Source organism: Rousettus aegyptiacus, unplaced genomic scaffold (genome assembly GCF_014176215.1).
Source record: "Rousettus aegyptiacus isolate mRouAeg1 unplaced genomic scaffold, mRouAeg1.p scaffold_m13_p_8, whole genome shotgun sequence".
NCBI lineage: Eukaryota > Metazoa > Chordata > Mammalia > Chiroptera > Pteropodidae > Rousettus > Rousettus aegyptiacus.
The window spans coordinates 7,395,466-7,421,061 of NW_023416311.1; the positions used below are offsets into that span (position 1 = coordinate 7,395,466).

General features: G+C 42.5%; 1 protein-coding gene across 5 annotated transcripts in view; it reads left to right on the top strand.

Annotated features, from left to right (window-relative positions):
* Window positions 1-25,596, top strand: part of MRTFB (myocardin related transcription factor B) — a 177,402-nt gene that overhangs the window by 101,452 nt on the left and 50,354 nt on the right. The window contains exon 1 of one of the 5 annotated variants that reach the window (XM_036225799.1): window positions 2,444-12,881. The exons of the other annotated variants lie outside the window; for them this stretch is intronic. Coding sequence (XP_036081692.1) covers window positions 12,761-12,881 — 121 coding nt within the window. The 5' untranslated portion in view covers window positions 2,444-12,760. Of the gene's footprint in view, window positions 1-2,443; window positions 12,882-25,596 lie in introns of those variants that run through there. 5 annotated transcript variants of the gene reach the window in all.

Sequence of the window (25,596 nt, forward strand, 5' to 3'; positions counted from 1 at the left end):
CATTTTTCCCGCCCCTTTTCTCTACCAAGCGACTGCAGACCTCGCACCCTTTGCCGTCTCTGGACTTGAGTGCGTCAGTATCACAGTGACCAGCTCCCTGTGCATTTCACTCTTGCATGTCAACACTTGAATTGTTTTCCAGGTTAATGAAATGGAAACACCACGTTTTTAGTTTTCACAAAGAATTCATTCAAGAATACACCTGAGAACATAGTCTTGGATTCCTGATATTACGACCTACTCTTTTTTAAATTTATTTTTTAATTATTGTCGACATACAATATTATTGGTTTCAGTTATATGACAGAGTCATTACACATTACATGACATGCAAAGTGATCACCACGATAAACCTAGTACCAAACGACACCGTACAGAGTTACTGCAGTGTTGACTGTATTCCCTGAGCCGCACTTTACATTCCTATGACTGTTTTTATAACTAGCAATTTGTACTTCTTTTTTCAGTTTATGCCTTTATTATTCTTTTAAAAATTTTTCTTGTGGATGAGTTTGATGATTATTCAGTTTATGTTTTGAATAAAGATAATCTAGTTCATTTGTTTCTCAGCTAAATAGCTAAATAATTATTTTGGCCCTTTGATACTTCTTAACCATCTTGAAAAAGATACTTTCTAGGATATTTAGAGATCTTTCATTTTTTTTTTTAATTTAAAAAAGTTAGACATTTATACAGTCCACGAAGTGGTGCCCTGATGACTCTAGCACCTCTCTGGAACCTTACGCAAACATTACAATAATATCGCATTTCTTAACCCTTCAGCTCTTACTCCTCCCCCTCCCCCATGGCAACCATCAGTTTGTTCTCTGTATCTACGAGTTTCTTTCTACTTTGTTTATTTTGTTTTTTAGATTCTACATGTAAGTGAAATCATACGCTTTTTGCCTTCCTCTGTCTGACATTTCACTTGACATACCTTCTAGATCCATCCATGTTGTTGCAAATGGAGAGATTTCCTTTTCCTTATGGCCAAGTAATATTCCATTGCATATATGTGCCACATCATCTTTACCCCTTTGTCTTATCGATAAACACTTATTTTGCATTCATATGTTGGTTGTTGTGAATAATGCTGCAATGAATAAAGGGATGCACATATGGTTTTTAATTAGTATTTTGGATTTCTTTGGGTAAATACCCAGAAGTGGAATTGCTAGATCTATTTTTAATTTTTTGAGAAACGTCCATACTGCTTGTAGAGTGGCTGCATCAATTTACGGTCCCACTGTGCGTGAGGGTTTTTTTTCCTCCACATCCTCACCAACACTTGCACTTGCTCTTCGTTGATTTTTTTGATTATGGCCATTCTGACAGGTGTGAGGTGATATCTTATTGTGGTTTACATTTCTATGATGACTAGTGATGTTGACCATCTTTTAGTATGTCTATTGGCCATCTGTATTGAAGAGGAGTTTTCCACTCAAAAGGCTAACCTTATAATCAGCTCTTTGTTCTGCTTCTGTAAGCATGCTTGCCACAGAACAAAGGGCTGGATGACCTCAAAATTAACTAAAGACTCATCCTCCCTTTTGCTTGTTCTGTCTAGATAACAGATGAATTGCTTGAGTTTCTGTCTGAAAATCTGGAGCTTTGTAACTCTTTGTAACTGCCTGTAACCCATAGCAACTCCTGTGCTTTGTAACTCTTTGTAACTGCTTGAGGACAAACTAGCCAATCGGCCCATGCCAAGTAGTCAAATGTAACTGCATAGATAAGCCCTATAAAAGCAAAGTTGCATCTGAGCCGGAGGCCCAGATCTTCAGAGCACTAGCTCTTCTGAGATCACCAGCTTAATAAACCTGAGTTCTCCGACTCTCTGAGTGGTGTCTGATTTTTGCAACTTTCTGTAACAGTATATCCTCTTTGGAGAAATTTCTATTCAGGTCCTCTGCCCATTTTTTAATTGGATGGTTATTTTTGGCATTGTATGTGTTCCTTCTGTATTTTGGGTATTAACCCCTTATCAAATGTATCATCGGTGAATATCTTCTTTCATTCAGTGGGCTGTCTTTTGTTTTGTTGATGGTTTTTTTCGCTGCGCCAAAATTTTTCGATTTTATGTGGTCCCTTTTATTTGTTTGTTTCTTTTGTTTGCCTTGCCTGAGGACATATCTAAAAAACATATTAATAAGAGTACTATCTAAGAGTTTATTATCTATGTTTTCTTCTAGAAGTTTTATGGTTCGGGGTCTTACATATAAGTCTTTAATTCATTTCGAGTTTATTCGTGTGTGTGTGTGTATATGTATGTATGTATGTATGTATGTATGTGTATATATATATATAGATGAAAGTGAGCTAGTTTCATTTTTCATGTATCTGTTCATTTTTCCCAGTACCGTTTATTGAAGAGACTACTATATATTCCTGCCTCCTTTGTCTTAGATTAATTGACCATACAGGTGTGGGTTTATTTCTGGATTCTCTATTCTCTATTCTGAGCTATGTGTCTTTTTTTATGTTGGTACCATGCTGTTTTCATGACTATACCTTTGTAGTGTAGTTTCATCAGAGAACATGATACCTCCAAATTTATTCTTTTTTCTCAAGATTGCTTTTACCGTTGGGGGTCATCTGTGGTTCTGTATAAATTTTAGGATTATTTGTTCTAGTTCTATGAAAAATGTCATTGGTATTTTGATAGGGATTGCATTGAATCCATAGATTGCTTCGGGTAGTATAGACATTTTAACAATGTTAATTCTTCCCATCTATGAGCATGGTTATCTTTCCATTTATTTGTATCTGTAATTTCTTTTTTGACTGTCTAATAGTTTTCCAATTACAAGCGTTTAATGCCTTTGGTTAAATTTACTGCTAGGTGTTTTATTGTTTTTGGTGCAATTGTAAATTGGATTTTTTTTTCGCTTGTATGTAACTAACTGCTTTTCTCTTGCTACTTTTAAGAGTCTCTCTTTGTCTTTAACTTTTCATCTTAATTTTGTGTGGGCCTCTTTGGGTTCATCTTTGGCACACCGTGCTTCCTGGATTTGTATATCTATTTCTTTTGCCAGGTTAGGGAAATTTTTTAATCATTATTTCTTCAAATGCATTTTTAAACCGTCGCTCTTTCTTTTCCCCTTCTGCTTTCTCAATGATGTGAATGTTGGTATGCTCGATGGTGTCTCAGAGGTTCGTTACACTACCCTCGTTTGTTTTTAATTCTTTTTCTTTTTCTGCCGTTGTGATTGGGTGTGTTCTGTTTCCTCATGTTCCACATTCGATCCTCTGCTTCGTCTAATCTGTCGTTGCTTCCCTCAGATGTTTTCTTCATTTCAGTTACTGTATTCTTTATTTCCGAGTGGTTCTTTTTTATGATTTCTATCTCCTTTTTTATGTTTTCCGTCTCTGTTGAAGTTTTCGCAAAGTTCATCTGTTCTACTCCTACGTTTATTGAGCAGCCTTATAACCGGTGGTTTGGACTCTGTCCGGCGGATTGCTTATTTCCATTTCATTAGTTCTTTTTCTGGAGTTTCGTTCTGTTCTCTTATATAGGACATGTTTCTTTGTCTCCGCATTTGGCTTAACTTCTTGTGTTTGTTTCTGTATGTTAGATCTGCTACGTCTCCCAGTCGCGGCAGGGCGGCTTCATATCGTAGGTGTCCTCTAAGTCACAGTGGCACAGTTTCCCTGTTCGCCGGAGCCAGGTGCCCCAGCGGTGTCCTGCGTTGTGTATGTGTCTTCCCGTTGCAGTGGAGCCTTGATTGCCGTGGGTACGTCAGTGGGCGGGATTAACCCTCAGGCAGACTGGCTGTGACGACATCTGACAGGCCGTTGTGCAAGGGCTGATCCCCCAGTGCAGGGGTCTCTTCGCGGGGTTCGGTGCCCGTCCAGTCCGACCTACAGCGTGTTGTTTGTGGAGGCGGTTGGTGGTGCTCCGGTATGGTCTGATGCCTTCCACCAGGCGTGTTGGTTCTGGGACTTTTTAAGAGGGGTTTCGGTACAGCCAGTGTCAGCCACTTTCTGTGTTTGCTCGGGGCTAGATTGTGGGAGCTGAAGCGACCTGCAGTCTGGCCTCGGAGGTGCTTGGGGAAGGCTGCCCTGTGATCCCGAGGCCAGCGGCCACTAATGTCAGGCTGGGGGTCCTTTGGCGCATCACCATGTGAGCTGAGGCCTGACACCACTTGTGCCAGAATTGTGGCCCCTCGGTTGAATCTACATTCTGAGTTAACATTGGACATAGTTTATGCCAGTTTTGAGGTTGCCTGATGGGAGTTACAAATGCAAGTTAAGCTCAGTCACCACTTGCGCCGCGCTTGGCGCCACTTAGCAAGAGAGAGAGAGCATGCGAGGGCTGGCTGCTGCTGGTTTGGGGTTTGCGGATCTTCGAGAGATTTTAGGAAAGTCCACAGCACTAGCGAGGCCAGCCGCTTGTGTCAACAGCTGCTGGAAGCGGCTCAGGCATGAGAGTTGGGTGGGACAGGGTCCGAGGGAATCGCCAGGACGGGAGAACGGTGTCAGCCAGGTTGATGGAGAGCTCAGGTTTGGCACCTGCCAGCACCTGCTGCCGGGTAGTGGGGAGGGCTCAACAAAGGAGCAGCGGCGCCTGCCAGCACTTCTGTCCCTGGAGAGAGCCGACCTGAGCTCTGCCCCCCCAGCCTTCCCTCTGAAGCTGGTCAGTTCAGGTCCTCCCACTACGTCCCTGGCACTTTAGAAGCTGCTGCCCCTTCTAGCTTAGAGCAGGTGTGTTGACCCCTCAAGACGACCTCCTGACACTGCAGCAGCCCTCCACCTCCCTTGGACACAATCCCCTCCGGTTTTCACAGTCAGATGTCGTGGGGACGACTGTTCCTGCCAGTGGTACCCCGGGTTTGGGAATCTCTTGTGGGACTGGGACTGGGACCCCTCGCTTCTCATAGGGGACCTCCACAGCCAGGATATCCCTCCCGACGCTTAATCACCACACCATGGATGTGGGACTTGCCCGTCCCGCATCTCTGCCCCTCCCGCCAGTCTCATCATGGCTTCCTCTTTATGTCCATTGAGGACTTCTGTTCAGCTAGTCTTTAGGTGGTTCTCATTGATGGTGGTTCTATAATTTAGTTGTAATTTCAATGTGGCCATGGGAAGAGGTAAGTACCTCATTTATCTACTCCGCCTCTAGAGTGCGAGTCACCCAGTGTTTGTTCTACCAAATTCTCAGACTCTGTGGCTGACTACTTGGCCATGGTTAGTCACCTGGGGGCAATTTTTCTATTTCATTATTCCATGTAATCTAAAAAGTGAAATTTCAAATAGTAAGAAGGCACTACTTACTAGATAGCCCCAAGCAAACACAGATAGTGGAAGGTATTATTAAGTGCCAGACCAAAAAATAATGAACTTTACCTGCACCCTGCGATAGCCTTAAGGCGTGTGATTGGAAATGGGGGATGTTTTTCTGGTGTCATGGTTGGTGTGCTGATCTGCGTTTATGTCTATGTGGGCGTATCTTGCCAGAGAAACCCCAAACCTAGTACACATGCAGCCATGGAGGGTGACAGACGAGGGAGATCACTCCAGAAATGTGTCCTAACAGAGTCTACCATCTGGGGAGAGCCTGTGCTGGGTATTTTAAATGCACTTTTTCCCCAATTTTTTAAATCACAGAACAGCTGCTGCTGCTGTCATTGTCACCATTGCATTTCTGTAGATGAGGCGGCCACAGCACGGTGATGTTGCCACTTTCTCAAGATCTCATAGATCTCAAAACTGAAATATGTTAACTCCAACATCGTGTTCCTTTCACAAAACCATCCTGCCTCTAACCTTCCTAAGTCCATCTGTGATGTTATCCATCCGAAATTAAATTACTGATTTTTAAAAATTCATGCTCTGAAAATCACATGTGAATTCAGGAAAAAAAGGGGGGTACATACAGGTTTTTGCTTTTTGTGAAAAGAATTTTATATTCAAAAACCAACATTAAAGAAATGTGTTCATTAGCAGAGCAGCTTGGAAACTTGTTTCATATTTGAACTGCATTTGTTGTTGTTTTAATAAAACAAATATCGGTGCGTTTCTCCTGCCTCAGAGCTGCTGGGGATCAGAGGATCCTCAGGATCCTCCAAAGACTTGCTAAATTTCCTTGTGATCTGAAACCATTATCACAGATGGTGAACATTCGCTATTTTCTCGTTGAGGGTTTCCTACATACTGTGCACTCTTATTATTTTTTTCTCCACAAAATAGGAAATGTTGTGTTTTTTTCTTATAGAGTAAACATTCTCAGCAGGAGTGAAAATTAGTTCTTGAGAATAGGCCAAAAATAATTTCTTTACATATAAGTCACAGATATACATATAGTACATAAACAGATATACGGTGAATCCATAGTATGATAATTTCATGGAAAGTTGTTAGGAGAAAATATGTTTAAAGGGTTGGGCAATAGGGATATTAATGCAAAAAAAAGATTGAGAAACACTCAATTGAAGCGATGCGATTTTCTTGTTATTCTAAGTGCTGAGTGCACATCACACTGATAACTTAATGATTTGCCTTTTCATCTTTGCTAGCATTTGACTCTTAATTTTTCAGTCCTCCCTTCTGTCTTTGCTAAACCTTCAAAGCTGTAGTCACTTCATTCTTCTTTTATTCCATAACTCAGAATTTGAGTAAAACTGCACTGAACATGTATAATCCCAGGAAAGCTCTTTGTTGTACATCTTCCAGCCAGCTGTCTGTACTTATATGTTCGTAAGTAACTTAGAGAAGCTTAGGAGTAGAGAAAGACTCCGGATGACTTTTTAAAAGCTGATGGAGTGTGTTCTGTCATCTCTTGATTACCCATCCTAAAGAGTTGGGCAGGGAAGACAAATGGCAGCAGTCACTTACGTACAGTCAGATCGTTTCAATTGCATGATGCTGTTATAAAGTGACGACCTGGCAGAACGAGTCGTGAAATGTGTTCCTCCGCCTCACCTGCCACTTCCCCCGCGAAACTCTTTTCTCTCAATCTAAGCGGAGCTCAGTCGGCAGAGCGTTCATGGTCAAGTCCCAGCCCTGGGCAGCCTCGCCGGGGCTGCAGTTCTCTCCTTCGGGAGCATGAAGCGGGCACAGGAGGGTGGCGCCGTCTGTGCCAGGCTGGCCTGTGTTCGAGGGTGAAAGGCGATCATGAGCCCAGATGGCAGACCACATCATTAGGCCGTTTGGCCCTGCCTAGTGTTCGTTATGCCACAGTACTTCACTGCTCAAGTCATCGATATTCCTTCAAAATGTTATCTTTGAAATGTCAGAAAAACATGTCCTTCCTCATGAAACAGAGGCTTCCACAGAAGCTAATTTGTTACTCTCTTTACACCGAAGTACTGTGTGCGTGACAGCCACGTTTAAAAAAATTATAAAAATGAAGAACCTTTAAGATGAATTGTTTGATTTCAGATACAGCAGTCTCTAATCGTCCATTTTTTACAAAAATATATTAAATTATCAGGATTATTAAGTTGGGCTTAATAATTATTAAAATTTCAGGATTTACCATTACCATTTAGTAATTATCTGAAGATATATTTTATAGTGGTGTTTTATAATGCTAAAAAGGAGAAAATTAAGGATCAAATACGTGTGAAAAAACATGTATAAAAGATATGTATTTTTCTATAAATATCTGGTACCCTTAGGGAAAAAATTTTGATGTAACCTGGACCTAAATTCTTCTCCCTAAATGCATCTGATCTGACCATGTCTGTAACTTTTGTGATACTGTGGCTCAGACTGTGAAGGATGCGCCAGAGTGTACCGGCGTTTGCGTCTGTGATTGGCTACTTGCGGACCTGTCGTAAGGCAGGTGAGAAGATGAGGCATCGCCTGTCAATCACAGTGTCAGGAAGCCTGCAGGGGAGATGCTGAGCAGCCTCGGCACTCAGCAGTCTCTCTGCACCTTGTTACCAATTACCTTTTTACTTTGGTGGAACATTGCCCATTTCGTAGTAGTCTCCGGTTTGTTCTTATTGAAGCCCAGCATCGTAGCAGTAATCTTTTTTATCAGCAGTTTTGTAAGCATATGTTGCCTCTGCCAAGTTTCTCATGTAGGTCCCTTGAGCCGTGTTTGTTTCTGTTCCGATTCCCTGAAGCCGTTCTTGGACTGTTCCTAGTCTCCAAGCCATACAGTTTTTCTCACGCTTATTAAATATCTGTGCTTGGGGTAATGGGAAAATTGACTTGATTTATGGTACTCTCTTTCATACTAAAACAGCTCTTTTGAGTGTGCGTACACACCAACCCCGTGGAAGCAGATTTATCATAGCCAAAGTGATTTTAATCACCTGTCATTTGACGTTAAATGTCACTCATGACAGTAGAGCCAGATGACACTGAGGATGATGTAGCACACATAATAAGGAACGAGGGCAGACCTACTGCAAGCAGTTCACGCGACAGCCGTGGCCTCCTCCTGCCGCCCTCCGTTCCCAATTCAGTCTAAGACGTTGTGTGAGGCCGAGCAAGGCAGACGTCCTGTGAGAGTGGGGGCAGCGACCCAGCGTAGGGCTTTAGAGCATGCGGTTTGGCTGCTGCGGTGGCAGTAATGGGGTGAGCAGGGCGTCCGTGAGTGGGGTGGCAGAGACCATGGGAGACAAGGTCTCATTATAAGAAAAGAGGGTTACAGAGAACAGAGAATGAGAGTGAACCTGTGGAACGGGATTAGAATTTGAGGCGTCAGGGTGAGCTTGTGGTTTCCAGTGTATCAGGTAAATGTACATGTGTATATTTAAATAGAGGTCTGTATTTTACATCTGTTCATAGGGATGTGCATGTGTCTGTTCGCACCCACACGCGCATGCGCACTCCCAGCTGTATTCCTAATGGTGCCTGCAGAGAAGGCCTGGGAACAGTGGCGCCTTACAGCAGCGAGCACACCTAGCACTTCGGCCTCGGCTCCCCAGAGGAGCGGGAAGCGTAGCTGGCGAGCCTGGGTCACCTGGTGCCGGGAAGGAAGCAAGTGCTCAGAGAGTGACAGGGTCGAGACAGTAAGAAACCGAAGCCATCCTGGAGCCGGACCCATCGGCCAAATCTAGAATAATCAGCTTCAAAATCACTACCGATAGGAGCATGGTACGGATAACCCACTGAGTAAAGCAGGAATCCGTGAGCCCTGATAGGAACAGATACCATAAACCTTTATCCAGACAAAGAAAATTTTTTTCTCATAGTAGGATGTGCCTCTAATAAATGTAGAAGGACTGATAGAATTTTCAAAATCACCATTTAGCAGTCATTATAGTAATAAGTAATTCAGCCCCAGAAAATAATTATAAAGAGGAAAATCTTTACAGTGAAGAAACCAGGCCGATACCATCTTAATGAAAATAAACATGATTAATTATGACACAAACTGAATTTGTGCACCACCTGATAGAATGCAAAGAACACATCATTCTGTCATATTCCTGTCAAAAATATTTCTGCCGTAACTTGAATCTAATCATGAAGACACATCAGACACATCCAAATTGAGTATAATTCTACAAAATAACATGCTTGTAATCTTTAAAATTCAAGGAAAGAAAAGTCAGGATAAGATGGAAGAAAACTAAAGAGACATGATAATTCAGTGCCATACGTGATCCTGGTTTGTATCCTTTGCTATAAAGGATATTGTTTTGGGGACAATTCGTGGAACTCGAGTGGAGTCTGTGGGTTAGATGATAGCGATATGCCAATGCTAATTTCCTAGCATTAATGGTTTTATTATGGTTATATAGGAGAATATCCTCATTTGTAGGAATTACACATTAGCACACTGAAGGCAGAGAGGTTTCAGGCCAGAGCCTACTCAAAGATGGTTTGAGAAAAACTCTGGGAACTTGAAATTATTTCAAATTTTTTAAAATAGCAAAGTAAATGTTCTGTCAGGCATATTCACCACTAGAGAAATTACTTCCTTTCAAAACTAGAGACAAGGCTTTTGATATAAACCTATAGCAGGACAATGTGTTTCCTTATTGAGATTTTTTTGATATTTATCTGATACAAAAATAATAAGGTTACAGAGGATCCTTAAAAGAACTCTTTTATTTTTTAACTCACTTGATACACATGTACTATACAAACAAACAAAAAAACGACATACACAAAACACAAAGCCAGTAAAGAAATGAAAGTGCCTGGTGTAGCTCTGTGTCTACTCAGGTTTCTCAATCTGGCCTGAAAACAGTTGGGCAGGATTTAAAAAGCAACATCCTGAAAAAGAGAATGTTGGAGTTTGTTGTTTTTATTCTTTTTGCAAGGTAATTAAGAATGTAGGCCCCGTAGCCCACCTTCCTGTTTGGAATTCTGGCCACCACTTATAAGATATGTGACCTATGATAAAGCATCTGATTTTTCTAGTCCTCAGTTTACTCATCTGTAAATTGGTAATGTTAAACTCATGGGTCTGTCAACATAATAATGAGATGATGTGTAAAAAGCACTTAGGCCATGTAAGCACTAAACGAAACTGGCTGTGCTGTTATTATTTCAGGAAAAGTTAACACGCTTTCATAAAAGCCGCCTTGTGAGATCATGTTGGCTTCCTTCTGCTTCACCAGAAGGAGGGTTACTAGGAAGCCATAAAAGTTATGGCCTCTGCTGTTAAACCTGTCCTGGGATCAAACTAAAGCCTGGAGATGGAACACATCCTCGAAGACAGCAGGCACTGTAATGCAATAGAAAAAAGACTCGGGCTTTGGAGAACTCGGCCTTTGGCTAAGTTCCAGACCTGCCGCTTACAAGCTTTGTAACTTTGGTCTTGGTCTATAAAATGTCTATGATGTACAAATAACCTTAGCACAAGGGCTGTTGGGGGTTAAACGAGATAAACTTTACAAAACTTTTAATAAAATGACCCACCTAAAGAATGTCCTCAAAAAATGGTTGGGTTTTTTTTTTTTACTGCTTCTAAGGTGCAAGGACAGTTAACTTAGAAGAATAAAGGCCCTAGTATCAGAAACGGCAGAGCATCCAGGGCATTTTCAAACAGTGTGATAAGCTCGCTGTAGCTGTTTGTTCCTGCAGAGGTTCAGACTACCAGTGATGGGCTTGGGTTGCTTCAGAAGGAATTTCAGTTGACAAGAAGCATGTCATGAGTTGTGTGATCCCGTTCTCGAGAGATGCTGGGGAAGGGCAGATAACTATCTTTCTGGAACAGCAGCTTTGGAACCAGGGACAAAGGACAGACTCCTCATCTAGTTCCATCTGTGTTTAAATGGTGAGAGACTATTGACTTTTCTGGCTGTAAAAATGTAAACCTTTCTTAATCCCACACAAGAGTCATGTCAGATGCACAATCAAAATGTGTTTTTTTGTTTTTTTGTTGTTTTTTTTTTTTTTCAAGAGAAAATGTGCCTCCTTTAGAGAACATTTACTTGCTTATCTAAAATTAGTGCCTCTTGGTCATTGATCCTAAGACTTCTTTAGAACTCTTGAGGTTTATTAAGAGACGTTTTCCTGTTGCATTTTCTCCTATTATTCACTCAGTCATGCAACAAGTATTTGTCGAGAAGTAATGTTCCAGGCACTCTGCTAGATAGATGTTGCTTTTGAAAACGTGAACAAAACACATAGCTCATGGGAGAGGATTTGGTCTGCTGCCCTCACAACCTCTGCTGGGCTTCGTGGGGGCTCTCTGCAAAGGAGCATACTTTAAGCCATTAAAAAAATTAGATTTGCGGTTGCACAATTGCTAAATGTGTGTTCAGAGTATACCAGAGCAGGCTTGACTCCTCATTTGCCTGGAATCGCCTTCCCCGGAGATTTCCTTCATGCAGTGTCCCCATGTCTCGTGGGGAGCAGCCTGTGATTTGCAGGAGAGCGCCCGCGGTTGACAGCACATGTGAAATTAGATGTGGGCTGGTCGCTGCTTGAATCTGATGTGAAATAGAAGCTCAGTGTTTCTGCGCTTAATACAGGGGAGGAGATTTTTCCTTAGAACAGTCATGGCGATGTTAACTCTCTCAGCCGACTAGCGGCACCGAGGAAAAGTGCTGCTCAGCTCCAAACTGGTGAAGGCAGAAAGCTGCAATGACAGTACAGGTCCCTATTACAAAGAGCACTGCTTTGCCAGGAAGAGCCGGCCGCAGCAAAAAGCACCCCACAAAAGAACTTCGCTAGCGCAGTCAGTGCCTCTGCTTTTACCCAGCTAGGCGAGTAGCGTGTTTACTCAGCGTGTTGCCTCTGCCGAGATAAGACCCTCTTCCTTCAGATGCCCTGGGCTGCCGTTTGTTTAGCTGGAGAACTTAATGAGTAATGAATGTGCTTGTCTGGCTGATAGAAAGTATTTCCACAGCCTGCGGCTGTGTTTGTAGAGAGCCGGAGAGAGACCACAGGCAGCAATTTGTCGTCTTAGGTATCAGCACAGTCTTCTCTTTTAACAACTAGAGGATTTATTTTTAACTGCTTGACTCAATGTGTGTCAGACGATTCGGACCATCAAACTGCAGATTGAAGCGCCCAGCGCGGGGGAAGCTGCGAGGGCAGGGGAAGGGGGCTGGCCGGGAAAAGGGGCGGGATTTCAGCATCGTGCCTCCGTGGCTCTGCCTCCCAACGTGGGAGAGAGTTTAGGGCTTCCAGCAGCATCGCTGCCTGTGCAGGTCCGGCAGGGAACTGAAGGCTGATGGCTGCCTTCGGCCGCTTAAAGACATAATTGCCCAGTGGCGATTGGGCCGTTGCGAGGAGGCGCCCAAGACCCAGGGACCAGAGTATTCCAGGCACCGGCCTCTGCCATTCAGCAGACCGAGCTCTTCTCCTGCTTGATGCTGCCTGTCTCCAGAAGCCTCTCACCATGATCGATAGCTCCAAGAAGCAGCAACAGGGCTTCCCAGAGATTCTGGCTGCTGGAGATTTCGAGCCATTGAAAGAGAAGGAATGCCTTGAAGGGAACAACCAGAAAAGTCTCAAGGAAGGTCAGTCCGTGGACAGGGGCGCCACTGCCGGATTCCCGTTGCCGTCAGCCGGGCTAAGCGTGTGTCTGCTCACTGTGCTGTGTGTGTGTCTCCTCGCTCCTGCACCTTGCACGGGCTAAGTTCTCTGAGACGAAAGCTCAGTGCCGTTCCTGGCTAGCTCTCTCTGAAGATTCATTAGCTGATAGAACTGCAGGGATTGTGCAGTAATTAACACAGTGAGGGCACTTAGGAAGCCAGTCCTCATTTCAGTAAAATCCTTCCAGGTTCCTTTTGTATATTTTTCTCATGCGCTCCAATTTTTTTTGCCCCCTCTTCCCCAGCTTAGGAGAGGCCATTTCCTTTTCAATATTATTCAGAACCCTGCGTGTTTTAGGTTTTCAAACACGTGATTCCAGGAAAATTAATTTTTTTCCAGTTAGCATATTTATGATTTTTATGTAAAACGAGGAAGGTAGCTAGCTCTTTCTTAATTATACCTTTAAATAGTTGATTTAATTGGCTATAATGCACATTGCATCGTTTTGTTTCTTAAAGCATATTGCATAGTTTTCTGCTTTTTTTTTTTTAACAAAGCAAAAATAAGCTTGAGAATACTGTCAGTTATTGTTGGTTGGCACTACCTAGCTACCTCACCGACTGGTTTAACAAAATGGCCAGAGACGCGGGCGTTGCTGTCCTGTGCCCTGGCCCCCCAAGATGCGACAGGACCAGTGCAGGGCATGCCCTGCCGTAGCCGCTGGAGACCCAGGGCCGTGGTGTGAGAAATTCCGGATCTGTAGAGAATAAGTTTTTCTTAAATTTGAAATATGAAGATCGCTTCTCTCAACAGTTGTTTAATTGGAAATTGATTTCCTAGTGCCCTTGGGGAGGAAAAACCCTACAGCACCTGCTGTCAGCTCCTGCCACCAGCCCCCCCCTCACCTCCACCTCGCTCTTGCTCGCCTTGTAGAGACTCAGAGTAAATGTAGAATTCTCCTCCTAAGCAGCACTTTGAGCTTCTTCCAAAAGAACATTCCTTTTTTCCTCATTTAGAGTATGAGCATGGTAGATTGTTCAGATTTAAAAGATAGCAATAATAATTGGACTCGCTAGGGTCCAACTGCTCTTGGGTGTGGGCAGAAGAAGCGTCTAGATGGGAGCAGACGGCACCATGGGGTATAAATAGCCGCTGCCGGGAACCAGGCGGCGGGGTCGCCTCGCGCGGCCAGCCTCGTCGCGCGTTCCCCGGAGTCGGTGCTCGTGGCGTCTTAGGACGTGTTCGGGGGACTCACTGAGGGGAACTTAATTTTTTTAAATCATTCACTTCAAAAAGAGTTAAGAATTCTCTCTGCATCATTTGAGTCGAGTTCAATTGTTAAGCTACTATTAATACCGTAAATTTTGAACAATTTTGGTGCTGCTTGAAAAGCTGGGGAAGGAGAGGAAAATGGAACAGGAAAAATAAAAAGATGTCACAATGGCAGAATATGATGACGGAGCATGGAAAGCAAGGATTAAAAATACAAAAACAGGGCAGGGGAATTATCAACAGGAACAGCAGACTAGAGTTGAGAAGATTACATAACGTATAGATTGTTCTCCGAACAATGGTGACCATGCTTTGCATTTACACGTGTGCGATAGTATAGTGTCGAAAGGGCAGAGCGTGGACTCTCGGATGACATACATGCTCGGGGTCAAGTTCCAGGTGCACGGTTTTCTAGCTTTGTGACCCTGGACAAGTTTATACAATGAGGAAGAACAATACCTACTTCACAGTATGTTTATGAGATTCTGGTCCTCTGCCAGCTTATTATCCCTCTTCTTTCTTGTCTTTTTAACCCTTTGTGACATTTTCCTTCTATTTAAAATTTAAAAAGTTTAACCCTATATATATTGACAGAAGAGTGTTGTATATTTTACTGTCATGTAAATTAATGGGTATAAAGAGGTAAGGGGAGAGAACTTTCATATTCTAAAACACTCCACAGAAATGATCGGATGATAAAATTCCATCTATCTTACCACAGTTGCATTCAAGTGGGTTTTGCCTTATTCCTCAACAGACTGTATTTCTACTCATTTTCTGCTCTTGGGGGGTGGGAGGACATAGGGATATCAAGGTTGATCAGTTACCTCAAAGTTAGAGACACTGAGAGATTAGACCAGGATTCAATGAGAACAGAAAAAACAGAAATTTTGCAGAAAGCTTTTTTATTTGGAGTGGTATGACAGTGACTTGGTTCCTCTGCAAGACTGAACTCCCAGAATTCAGCGTGTCACAGTCGCTGCCTGCACAGGAACACCAGTGGCCAGCTCATCAGACTTGTAGAATAAAACAAGGGACAGGCCACTGTAGAGCTGCGTCTGCCGCCAAGCCTGGGCTCAGACGTGAGTTGTACTCCATGCGGGTTGACTGACAGGGCAGCGGTCGTTGAAACAGTAAAACACCCTGGAGTCTGATTAGATCCTGTGCTGCTTTGTCAAAAGAGACAAATATAGGGACCTGTTAGTGATGTCTAACGGTTTATGCCTCACACGTTAAAGGACACTACAGATATTATATTTCACATCAACAGTGTTTGGTTCTTCACTCATTTTGGGCAATGTTGGTTTATGTTTTTGTTTGTTTAAAAGAACAAACTTTAATCCCTGGATCATAAGTTTTCAGGTGGTGAGGGAAGGGTAAATTTGGGTCCGTTTGATACTGACCGCATGGACACAGCTTGGCCTCCGGTGTTTCTGACATGCGTCTGCTGTAAGGGGTTGGGAGTCCGTGCTGGTTCTTGCTTATATTGGGATATTTTGGAATTCCTATTTTTGTTGACAGTGCTTCTTAGCCAGAATTGTTATTGGGGGTAAGACAGACGTCGTAAGCACGTAATCATAGGTATTAGAGTTTATGGGCCACCTTAGCAAGAAAATTTAGTAATACCTACTGGAAATGTTTAAGTTTCTATCGCCTGTGAGTAGTTATCACAGACCAGAGAACTGTTTTCTTAATGCTTGTATAAACTTTTTTGATAAATACCAACCCATGTGTGTAGTTAGAGAAGTTATTTTTTACTTTAGGTGACAATAGCAAAAAATATCATGAATTCTGATCAAATTCAAAAGAGTTTCTTTTGTCAGAGCAGCAATAGGAATCTCAATTTTTGACTTACCCATAAAAGGGTTAGAACATTTTCTAATAATGTCAAACACGGATGAGATTTAAATTTCATTTCTGATTCTACAACTAAAGAAGAATATTACAAATCACTGACTTGACAACTTAAGAATTAATAATTATGAATTTTGAGGAGAAACCAAATCAATTGAGATGACTTAATTCAGATAAATGTTTTAATATGAGTCATTATTGAGATTATGAATCATAATACCAATGCTACCAGCTAGTTATATCCTATATTTATCAAAGACAAAATGGTGGGAAATGGATTTAAAGAAGAAGAATTGATGTTCACTATAACAGAGCCCTCAAATGGTAAAAATGAAATACCACAGAAAGAAAACTGAGTTGTGTGTTAATAATTACCTTGGCTAAACTAATTGCTCTAGCAACCCCAAACTCAGTGTTTTAACCAAAGTGCTTTTCTTGTTCAAAACAGTCATCCTAGTCACCTGTCCTCTAAGAAGTGACTTGGAGACTTGGGCTTCTTTCATTGTGTGGCTCAACCATGGGAGTGGGGGAGGAGTTACAGATTTGGAGGAACCACATTCCCAATCTGTCGCAGGCTGGCTAATGACCATCGAGATGAAGCATGTGGAAGTCTGTGGCGGCCTACGCACTAGGATGGGGGCAGGTAAATGCGGTGTGCTGGGGCATGGCCGTAGCAGGTTTGTTTATGAAAAAATGCTCATTTGTCTGAGCTATTGCGTAATCCAACCTGGGGAAATAGCTTAAATAAATACTTTCATCAAAGCACCAAAACTTTTTAAATGATGGAAATTATTTCATACATACTCAACCTATGCTATCTTTTAGTGACACATAGCTGTTTAAGTTTAAATGTAAAATAATTGAAATAAAAATTTTAAAAATTCAGCTCTTTAGTCACTGAGCCGCATTTCACTACTCAGTAGCCATAGGTGGTTGGTGGCTCCCGCAGTGAAGACTGGACAGCCTCCGCGTCGCGGCCGGAGGTTCTGTGGGCCGGCGCTCACCGCTTCCCTCTCGCCCCAGCTCTGCAGGGCCAGGCCTCTCAAAACCCGGTCCCCGTGCCGTTCCCCAAAGAAAGCCACCGGTCAGTCAGCCAGAAATAATCTCAATCCCCTCTATTCCTGATGCCTTGATCTGCTTCCCTTCGTGGCGTTTCGGCCTTCGCCACTGTGATGTGTATATGCACGAGCTGCATCATTAAACTGTAAACATGTCTTGGAGATAGTCATTGTTTGGATCTTTGGTGAGCGCCCTGCATCTCACAGACATGTTATTATGCAACAAGTATTTAAAGAGTATTATGCCCGTCCTTGCCACCTTAAACAATATAATTTGAACTGTTACCTTCAGATATAATTAATAATGCAATTATAAATTAATGTCTAGCCCAAAATGTAATGCATTGGTGCCTTAAGGCACTGCTGAGGTGCATAAAATTGTTTGCCCATGCACAGAATGTTGTATATTACTAGAATCTAGGTATGACTATATTACTAGAGTTATTACTTATTGTTTGATTTTTGTCATTGGCCACTTCTTGCTGCTCTCCCTTTTCTGATTTGCTGCTTCTAATCTTCTTTAAGCAGCAAATTAACAAAATGTAGTAATAGAATTCTGATTCTTTTGTTGATTCAACTAAAATGTATTGAGCCATATAGCAGGAGAAACAAATAGGTATTTGAAATCAAGAACACTACAAAGCCTTCTGTAGGTGAAGTGCATGAATTTTGCAACGCCTGTTTTGAGTTCTCTGGGATTTCTTTCTTCCTTTTCTTCCAGTATTCTACGTAATTGGAAGTGTTGTACAAGTGAGGTTATCACTAATGTTTTCTTTTCTTTTTTTTTTTTTTAATAAATTTGAAAAGTAAGGTATATGAGAGAAAAGGTAGAAGATCTCTCTTCCTAGCTGTGAGTCAATGTTTTATTAAAAATGGGCATAAGCTACTTTTGAGTTGAAATGGTACAATTTAATTTTTTATTAGAAATAATTGCATTTGGCAGTAATTTAGTGCTTTTGTACAGCATCTCATGCCAGAGGTTGTAAACCTCTATAAGCCACAGCATTCAAGAAGCCCACAGCCTAAAAAGCGAGAAACTAAATGATAGTATAGGAGTTAAGATCCACATACACATAGAAGAGATATGGAAGAAATCCCAAGTGTGCTTTGGTCCAGGTGCGTGAGGACCACAGACCGCGAGGGCCAGGCCCTCTGGTGCGCCAGGCCTGTATGGTCACCTGCACCCCCGATGTCTCCAGTGGGCGAGCATCTTCTTCCAGTGAAACATACTCCTCCAGGGGTTTGATCTCCATTAATGGCACCCATTGGCTCACACCAGGAACCCTAATAGGAGTGACCATCACACCTTCCTTCACCTCCTTATAACCTGTCACTAAATCCTGTTACCAGATCTGTCAGTTCTGCCTCAGAAATGCTCCATTTGTCCACAGCACTGTTTCGCAACAGCCACCACCCTTGTCCTGGTCCCTTCCTCAGATGGGCTCTTTCCTCCCCGCCGGCCCCAGCCCCTCCACTGAGCAGGGCCCTGCTTCTGTCCTGGGAGCGTGCATGCTTCTCTCTCTCCCAGCATGCCTCTCCCCGCCCACCCCCTGCCCCCCCACCGCCCCAAACACCCACATCGTCATGCCTGTTGCTATATTAAGAGAGCGCACAAGTTATGACAGTTCCCGGTTCTGTATGTGTTAATGGGCAAATTGGCATGTGTGTGTAGGTATATATAGGAACATGTACGTGTGTGTATATATGTCTGTACATAGGCGTGTGGGGTGAGGGAAGGGGGAGGGAGACTCCTGAACCCACAAAATGGGAAGAAAAGCCGAGACACTGTGCCCGGGCGGAGTGACCCCCAGAGAGCAGCGTGGGCTCACGCTACTATTCCGGAAAAATGAGATAAAAACATCTGACTGTTTTCCTGCTTCATCGTTAGTCACCCTCTTCTTCAGAGAGCCTGCCTTAGGCATTCATAGTAAAGCTTTTCCAAATCTTTTATATACTATACATTTTCCCATTTTAGAGGGATTAAGAAAGAGCTTTAATCTATAAAAGCACCTCTATCTATAGCTGCTCGCTGAAACTCTAATACAGTGGTAGAATGTGGAATTTTTGATTGTCCCAGAAATAAGAAAATAACATTATCATCTTTTGGCATCTTATATAGGGTAAGAAATCCAGAAGTTCGGGGGTAGAACCATCGTGGTCCTATACATTGAAAGCTAATTGAGAAAACCGAGAAAGATTGTTATAACCTCTTGACATTGCCGGCAATCAGGCAATTAAGTGGGTGGTTTTGCTTTTGAAGTGCCTGTGGTTTGCATTAAGCTTCCGTGTACCCTCCTCTTTATTTTTACCGCTTTTTAACCAAGTGCGGTTGTTTTAAATGCACATGCATGACAGCTTTCCGCGTGTCCGCCACAGGCGAGCGTTGTCCCCGCCGTTCCGTACCAGGGCCCCTGGCCGACGTCACGTTGTCATGCCACGAGAAGCACGCTTTAAATTCATTCCAACTTTTGACAGAAAGGAGAAGGGGATTTGTGTGAAGGTATGATCAGTTTAAAGAAACATGCCCCATTTTTAGCAGTCTGTTTCTATGGTAACAGAGGCAGCAGCCAACCACAGAGTTATCAAAGTGCCTGTAAATTTCCAAGGCACAGCCTTGAAGACATCGCCTCCCAGACCTCACGCTGCAGAATGATGCAGGAATCCTCCAGCGTGTTAGCCCGGCTGCTAGCATTTCAGTTTTTCACTTCATTTTCGCTCTCTGGTTCCTAATGAGGGCAAGTGCTGCATCCCAGACTGTGCCCCCCTTACCGGCAGGGTGGTCGCGATTTAGAATTCCACAGTCTGCGCCACCTGCCTCTTCCCCTGCGGCCCCCACCCCCTCCCCCGGGGGCTTCATCAGGGTGCAGTGGCCTTGCCCACACTGGAGGGAAAGGTGGTATTTTCTACACAGTCGAAGGCCTAACTTTTTCAAACACCAATCTGCACAGTCTTTTTAAATTTAACTTGATGTTGTCTCCTTTTTAAATGGAAAATAATCATAACATAAAATGACTGATCAAAATGCCGCTTGCTCCCCGTAGCGTCGGAGGTTTAGATTTACATGCACACTGGAGCTACCTGCTGCTGTTGCTTCAGACAGGAAGTGGTGCTGAAAGTTTGCTTAATCCATGCAGGTAGCATGGCTCTTACAGGGAAAACCCCCAGTTTATTTTTGGCCTCTTCACATTCCATTTATTAAAATTCCTTGAAGAATCTTATTTGATAATTGGCAAATTAGACCTCTGAAAATATAACCAAAGGTGTGTGATCTTTGGTTGCTACTTCTTTTCTATGCGAGTACTTAAGTGGTTAATAGAATTGTGGTGGTGGGAAGGAGCGAGCCCAGGAGTGGGTGGGAAATAATATATTTAATTAGTTTCCTCAAGTCTGTTGTCCTACCAGCTGTTCTTTTACTTTTTAATCGAGGCGAAACTCACATCACATAAAGTGAACTGTCCTAAGATGAATCATTCACAGTGTTGTGCAACCATGCCACTACCTAGTTCCAGAATTTCTTCATCACCCAAAAGGGAACCCGTGCCCACGAAGCAGTCACTCCCACACGCCCGTTCCAAGCAGCCACCAGCCTGGGCTCTGTCTCTGGGCTTACCGGCTCTGGATACTCCACATATGTAGACCCATGTAGTATGTGACCTTTCGTGCCTGGCTTCTTTCCCACAGCATACTGTTGTTCAAGTCCATCCGCGTTGTAGCGTGTACCAGTATTTCGTTTCTTCTTACGGCTGAGTAGTATTTCCTTGTCAGATATACCGCAGTCGTGTTTATCCACGCGTCTGCTGGTCCGCTCTCGCCTTGTGGACCGTCCCCACCTTTCGGCTGTTGTGAGCAGTGCGGCTGCGATCGTGTATGTACGTGTGTGGCTCAGTACCCGCTTTCAGTTTTCTGCAGTCCACCTAGAAGTGGAATTGCTGGGCCGCAGTTGTTCTTAACTCAAATACTATCTAATGAGCTTTAGAAGGAACTGCCAAATGTTCTCATTTTGTAACTTGTGGTCTTTTTCTCTGATAAAAATGATGTGGGTCAGAGCCAGTGAGTGACTTGCCAGTTTCCTGACTGACTTCTCTCCCCCAAACTCCTGCCATTATTAGTTGGAGCATTTCAGTATATATGACCATGTTCCTCTTTTCAGCTTTCTCTTCAGTCCGCAATGATTATTTCAAGCCTGTTTCAGTGGCCTCAAAACTAACTTTTCTTTCATTCATCTCACTTCAGTAGATGACTCTTCCTCCTCCTTCTCTGAGAAAATAAAAGCCATCATTTGGGAACTCCCTGGACATCCCAGACCAAATCTACAAACCTACCTGCAGCTGTAGCCGGCCCTCACGGCCCTCCTGTTAGATGGAGGCAGTGTCGTACAGAGGCTGTCCTTGTCTGCTCTGACCCTCCCTCCCGCAGGGGTAGTTGTCCATTCCCACACTTTCCCTTCCTTCCCTTCCCTCTTGCTTTTCAGTGGTCTTTAAAGCGAGGTGCCACGCCCCCGACCTGCCCGCACCCATTTCCCTGCCCTTCGTGGGCAGCAGCTTGGAAGTGTCGCCGCCATCAACATCATTCACACTCCTGTTGCTCCATTCCGTAACCCGCAGTAGGATTTCTATCGGTCGCTCCCAAAAGAGCCCTCCGGCCCCGTGCGTTAAAGCAGCAGCGCCGGCCAGTCGGGCATGAGAGCACAGCCCCCGGCCTCCCGGCCTCCCCGTCCCGTGTTCTCCACCTCCGCAAACCCCGTGGCTTCAAATGCTGCGTAAGCGACGACTCCCCGATTTTCATCTCCTGCCGAGACCTCACTTCTGATATTTGTACCCGTAAAGCCAGGTGTCCCTTTCACATCTCTGCTTCCAGTTCAGACATGTCGAAGACCGAACTCCCTAGCGGCCAGCCCGTGCCCTTTACCTCGGTAAGTGGTCTGCCTGCCCAGGAGCTTGGCCCGGAAGCCCAGGAATCATCCTCGTCCTCTCGTCCTCCTCCACACACAACGTTCAGCCCCCTGCCACGCACTGCTGATCTTATTCCAAATGCATCTCAGATCTGGCCCTCGCACCTCTCAGCCGTGGCGGAGTTGAAGGAGAAAGTGAGAAGTCTTGTACTTAAGGTTTCTACCCTGGGAGGTCAGAAACATTCTACCAAATTTATAAATAAAGATGCCGTTTACAAAAGAAAGCTTAACCTGAACTTCTGACAACCAGTCAAAACCTAGCCCCCATCACCCATTACTGGTACTTTTGACATCTTGTGGTCCTTTACTGCTTATTAATTATACCAAATTTTACTATTATTTTGGGATGATATTCCCAGTAGTTTTAGGTAAGAAGAATTTAAAATTAAATTTAAAATTACTTTAAAACATGACGATATACATTGTGAGGAAGGAATGAACAAAAAGGTGCTCTCTTACCTTGTAAATGGGAATATAGATCAGGGCAACCATCTGGATTGCAAAGCGCCCCTATCAAAATTTTAAATGTGTTCCTTATTGGAAATTTAATGTCCGTGTGTGTATAAAATCAAAGAATGCCAAAAAGTAAATCAGGATAATCATTGCAACATTGTTTATAATAGCAAAAAAATCTAGAAACTTAAGTATATATGATTGATAGATACAGCAATAAAATAACCAGTAAGAAGAATGAGCTAGATTTTGTGTTCCCGAAAGCAAATTACCAAACTACATGACCACTACGATTTTACCTTATGTACTTCCTTTGCATATTTTTTGTTGCTGGAATAGTCACAAAGTGTTCTCTGCAGCCATAGAAATGTAACAGTGGTTACGTTTGTGGAGAAGGACTGGAGGTCTAGGGTGGCATGGGCTGACTTTCACTTTTTAAGACCTTTTTTATGTGCGTATGTCACTTTTAACAAATAGAAAATGTTCTTATAAAACATAGATTTTTAAGTTGCGGTATTAGTGGTCCATGTGGCGAGGTATCTCTGAGTCCCAGGTGCAGAATGAGACCGTGCAGGGTGTGACTTCTTACCTTCTGACTGCTAAATAAACCAATCACAGCAAAGAATTCTAAATATGTGCACCTTTGTAGAATTACATTTTTTTTAATCCTGTAGGAAATCTCCGAACCTCGCTCTCAATTCTGTTGCAAACCTAAAACTGCTCTGAAATAAAAAAGACTTTAATGGTTTTATGTATTTTTTTAATGGTTATCTTCAGCAAATATCTAAAGTAATAGTAGTGACTAATAATATTTTAACATTTATTTTTAAGGTAAAGGAAAATAGTTCATCAGTCTTTTGCCCTTTCAGTATACATTCTTTAAGATGTCATTTGCCTCTACCTGAGTAAATAAATGCAGTTGAAACCTTTGCTGCCCAACTGCTGCGTGATAAAAGACTGAAACCAGGGTTGAGCGGCCTGGCTCTTCAGCGTCCTAAGCTGTGATGTAGGGGCCGGGCACTCCCTCCTCTGTCCAAGTTCAAAAGATAATATGAGAGCGTTGGCTTTTCTAAATTGTCTTCTTTTTATAGGATAAGGCCCCTAATCCAATGCTATTTAAACAATACACGATAATTTCTGCCCAAGTCCAACCACTTTGTTCTCTTAAGTATCCAAACATGTTTGAAAATTAAAAATGAAAAGAAAAAAAAAGAAACTGAAACCAGGGTCTCTTTTTTCGCTTAGCATGGACTTCAGAGTTAACACATAGTCGTAGTCTTTAGTTCGGCATCTTTGCTTTTACCTCTGGTTCGCCCGCCGTCACTTGACTGCTCAGGGTGTTTCGTTTCTCACCCCTCATGGTTCTGTAATGTCTTATCATTCTGTCCAGTGCCTTATAATTAAATAATATACATTGCATCCTCTCACTAGCTTGCAGACAGCTTGCTCATCTCCCCTCCTCAACTCACCCTCCTTCATACCCCATAACTAGCTATTTATAAAGAATTTCCAAGACCGTGGCTGCCTGCCATACTGCTTCCCAGAAAGTGTCATTTCTGCCTTGTTTTCATAATATACAGTCCTCAGATGTCCCCTTGCAAACCCTCTGGGCCAAAACTGTGCTTTGTTTTGGCTTGTTCAAGTCATGCTAAACTGCTGTGTGTGATTAAAAATGCTGCATAATGTGGGGGGTTTTTTTCTGTAGAGTGAAAAGGCACTTTACGTCATATTAAAGAAACATTTCAAACTTTCTACTTATAGAAACAAAAAAGAATAGACATATCACAAAGCAGCTGGAAGTTTTAAAGTGGGGTATAAATATTATGTGAAAGACAGTATTATATTTTAAGGTTTTTTTCATATTGGAAACTAATCCTGAAATTTGTTCTAAAAGCACTTTAAACCATTTAAGAAGCAGGGGAAAGGAACTAAACGAAGATGCTTTTAAATATCTAAACTACTTGTGAGGCTGAATGAGAACATTTCGTCTTTACCATTAGATAAGCTACCTTTCATTTTTCGGAGTGGTGGTTAAAATTGAATTTTTACTTTTCCTGTATAAAAAAGAGACCAAGTTCAAACACTTTTGTTGACACAATATTTATCTGTTATAACAAGGAATAACACTAAGTAGAATTTTCAAAATTATATGTATTTTTAGATGATGGGACGAAGAAGTGCAAATTAGTAGTTACAAAACAGTCATGTTGGTTCAGGGTACAGCATAGGGAACATAGTATCGTTATAATGGTTATGTGCAGTGCCACATGGGTGCTAGAGTAATTGCGGGGTCATTTCATAAATTATATAAATGTCTAAGCAAAAAAAAATTTTTAAGAAAAAAAATTATATGTATTTTTCTCTTTGTTGAAATGTAATAGGAAAAACCATGACTATTAGCCCTAAGAGCTAATAAGACCATATAACCTTGGAAAATTTCACCACTTAAAATTATTTTCTCTAAATGCATTGGATATAATCCATAATCTCACACGTCTACTATAATTTCAGAGATGATGGTTTGTACACAAAGAAATTAGTCTCCTGACTTCATGGCCATGCCTTATGTGGACCACATAGGATCAGATAGGGAACATCGTCACTTTTATAATAGGTGAAAAGTTTTTTTTTTTAATAAAAAATGAAAGCCTTGGACTCAGGCTAGTTAAAAAAGATGTGACTCGTACAGTAAAGAAGTGACACTAGAGCTTCCTCTCCTGCTGACGGGGTCTTCGGCTTGCCTCTGAGTCCTGTCATCGGCAAGTGCAGAGCTGTTAAAGAATCCTCCACTCGTGGTAATAACCGTGTTCGCACAGAGAATACAGTACTAGCTGTATAATGAAATATACGTTTTTACTATCCCCTCCCCCCTTTTGAGAAGATTAGACGGGTTTGAACCCAACCATTTTAAACTTAAGGACTTCTTAGGACCATATGTTGGATTATTTTCATTTATACGTTTTTCAAGGATAAAGACATTCTTTGAAAATGTTCAGATGTGAGCAATCGTAACCTGAATTCTATTTCAACTCTGCTATTACTATGCCTTTGTTTTCTGAAAGGTCATAGCCACTCACAGAGTGTTTTGAACTTTTTTCTCCCTGAGAAGTC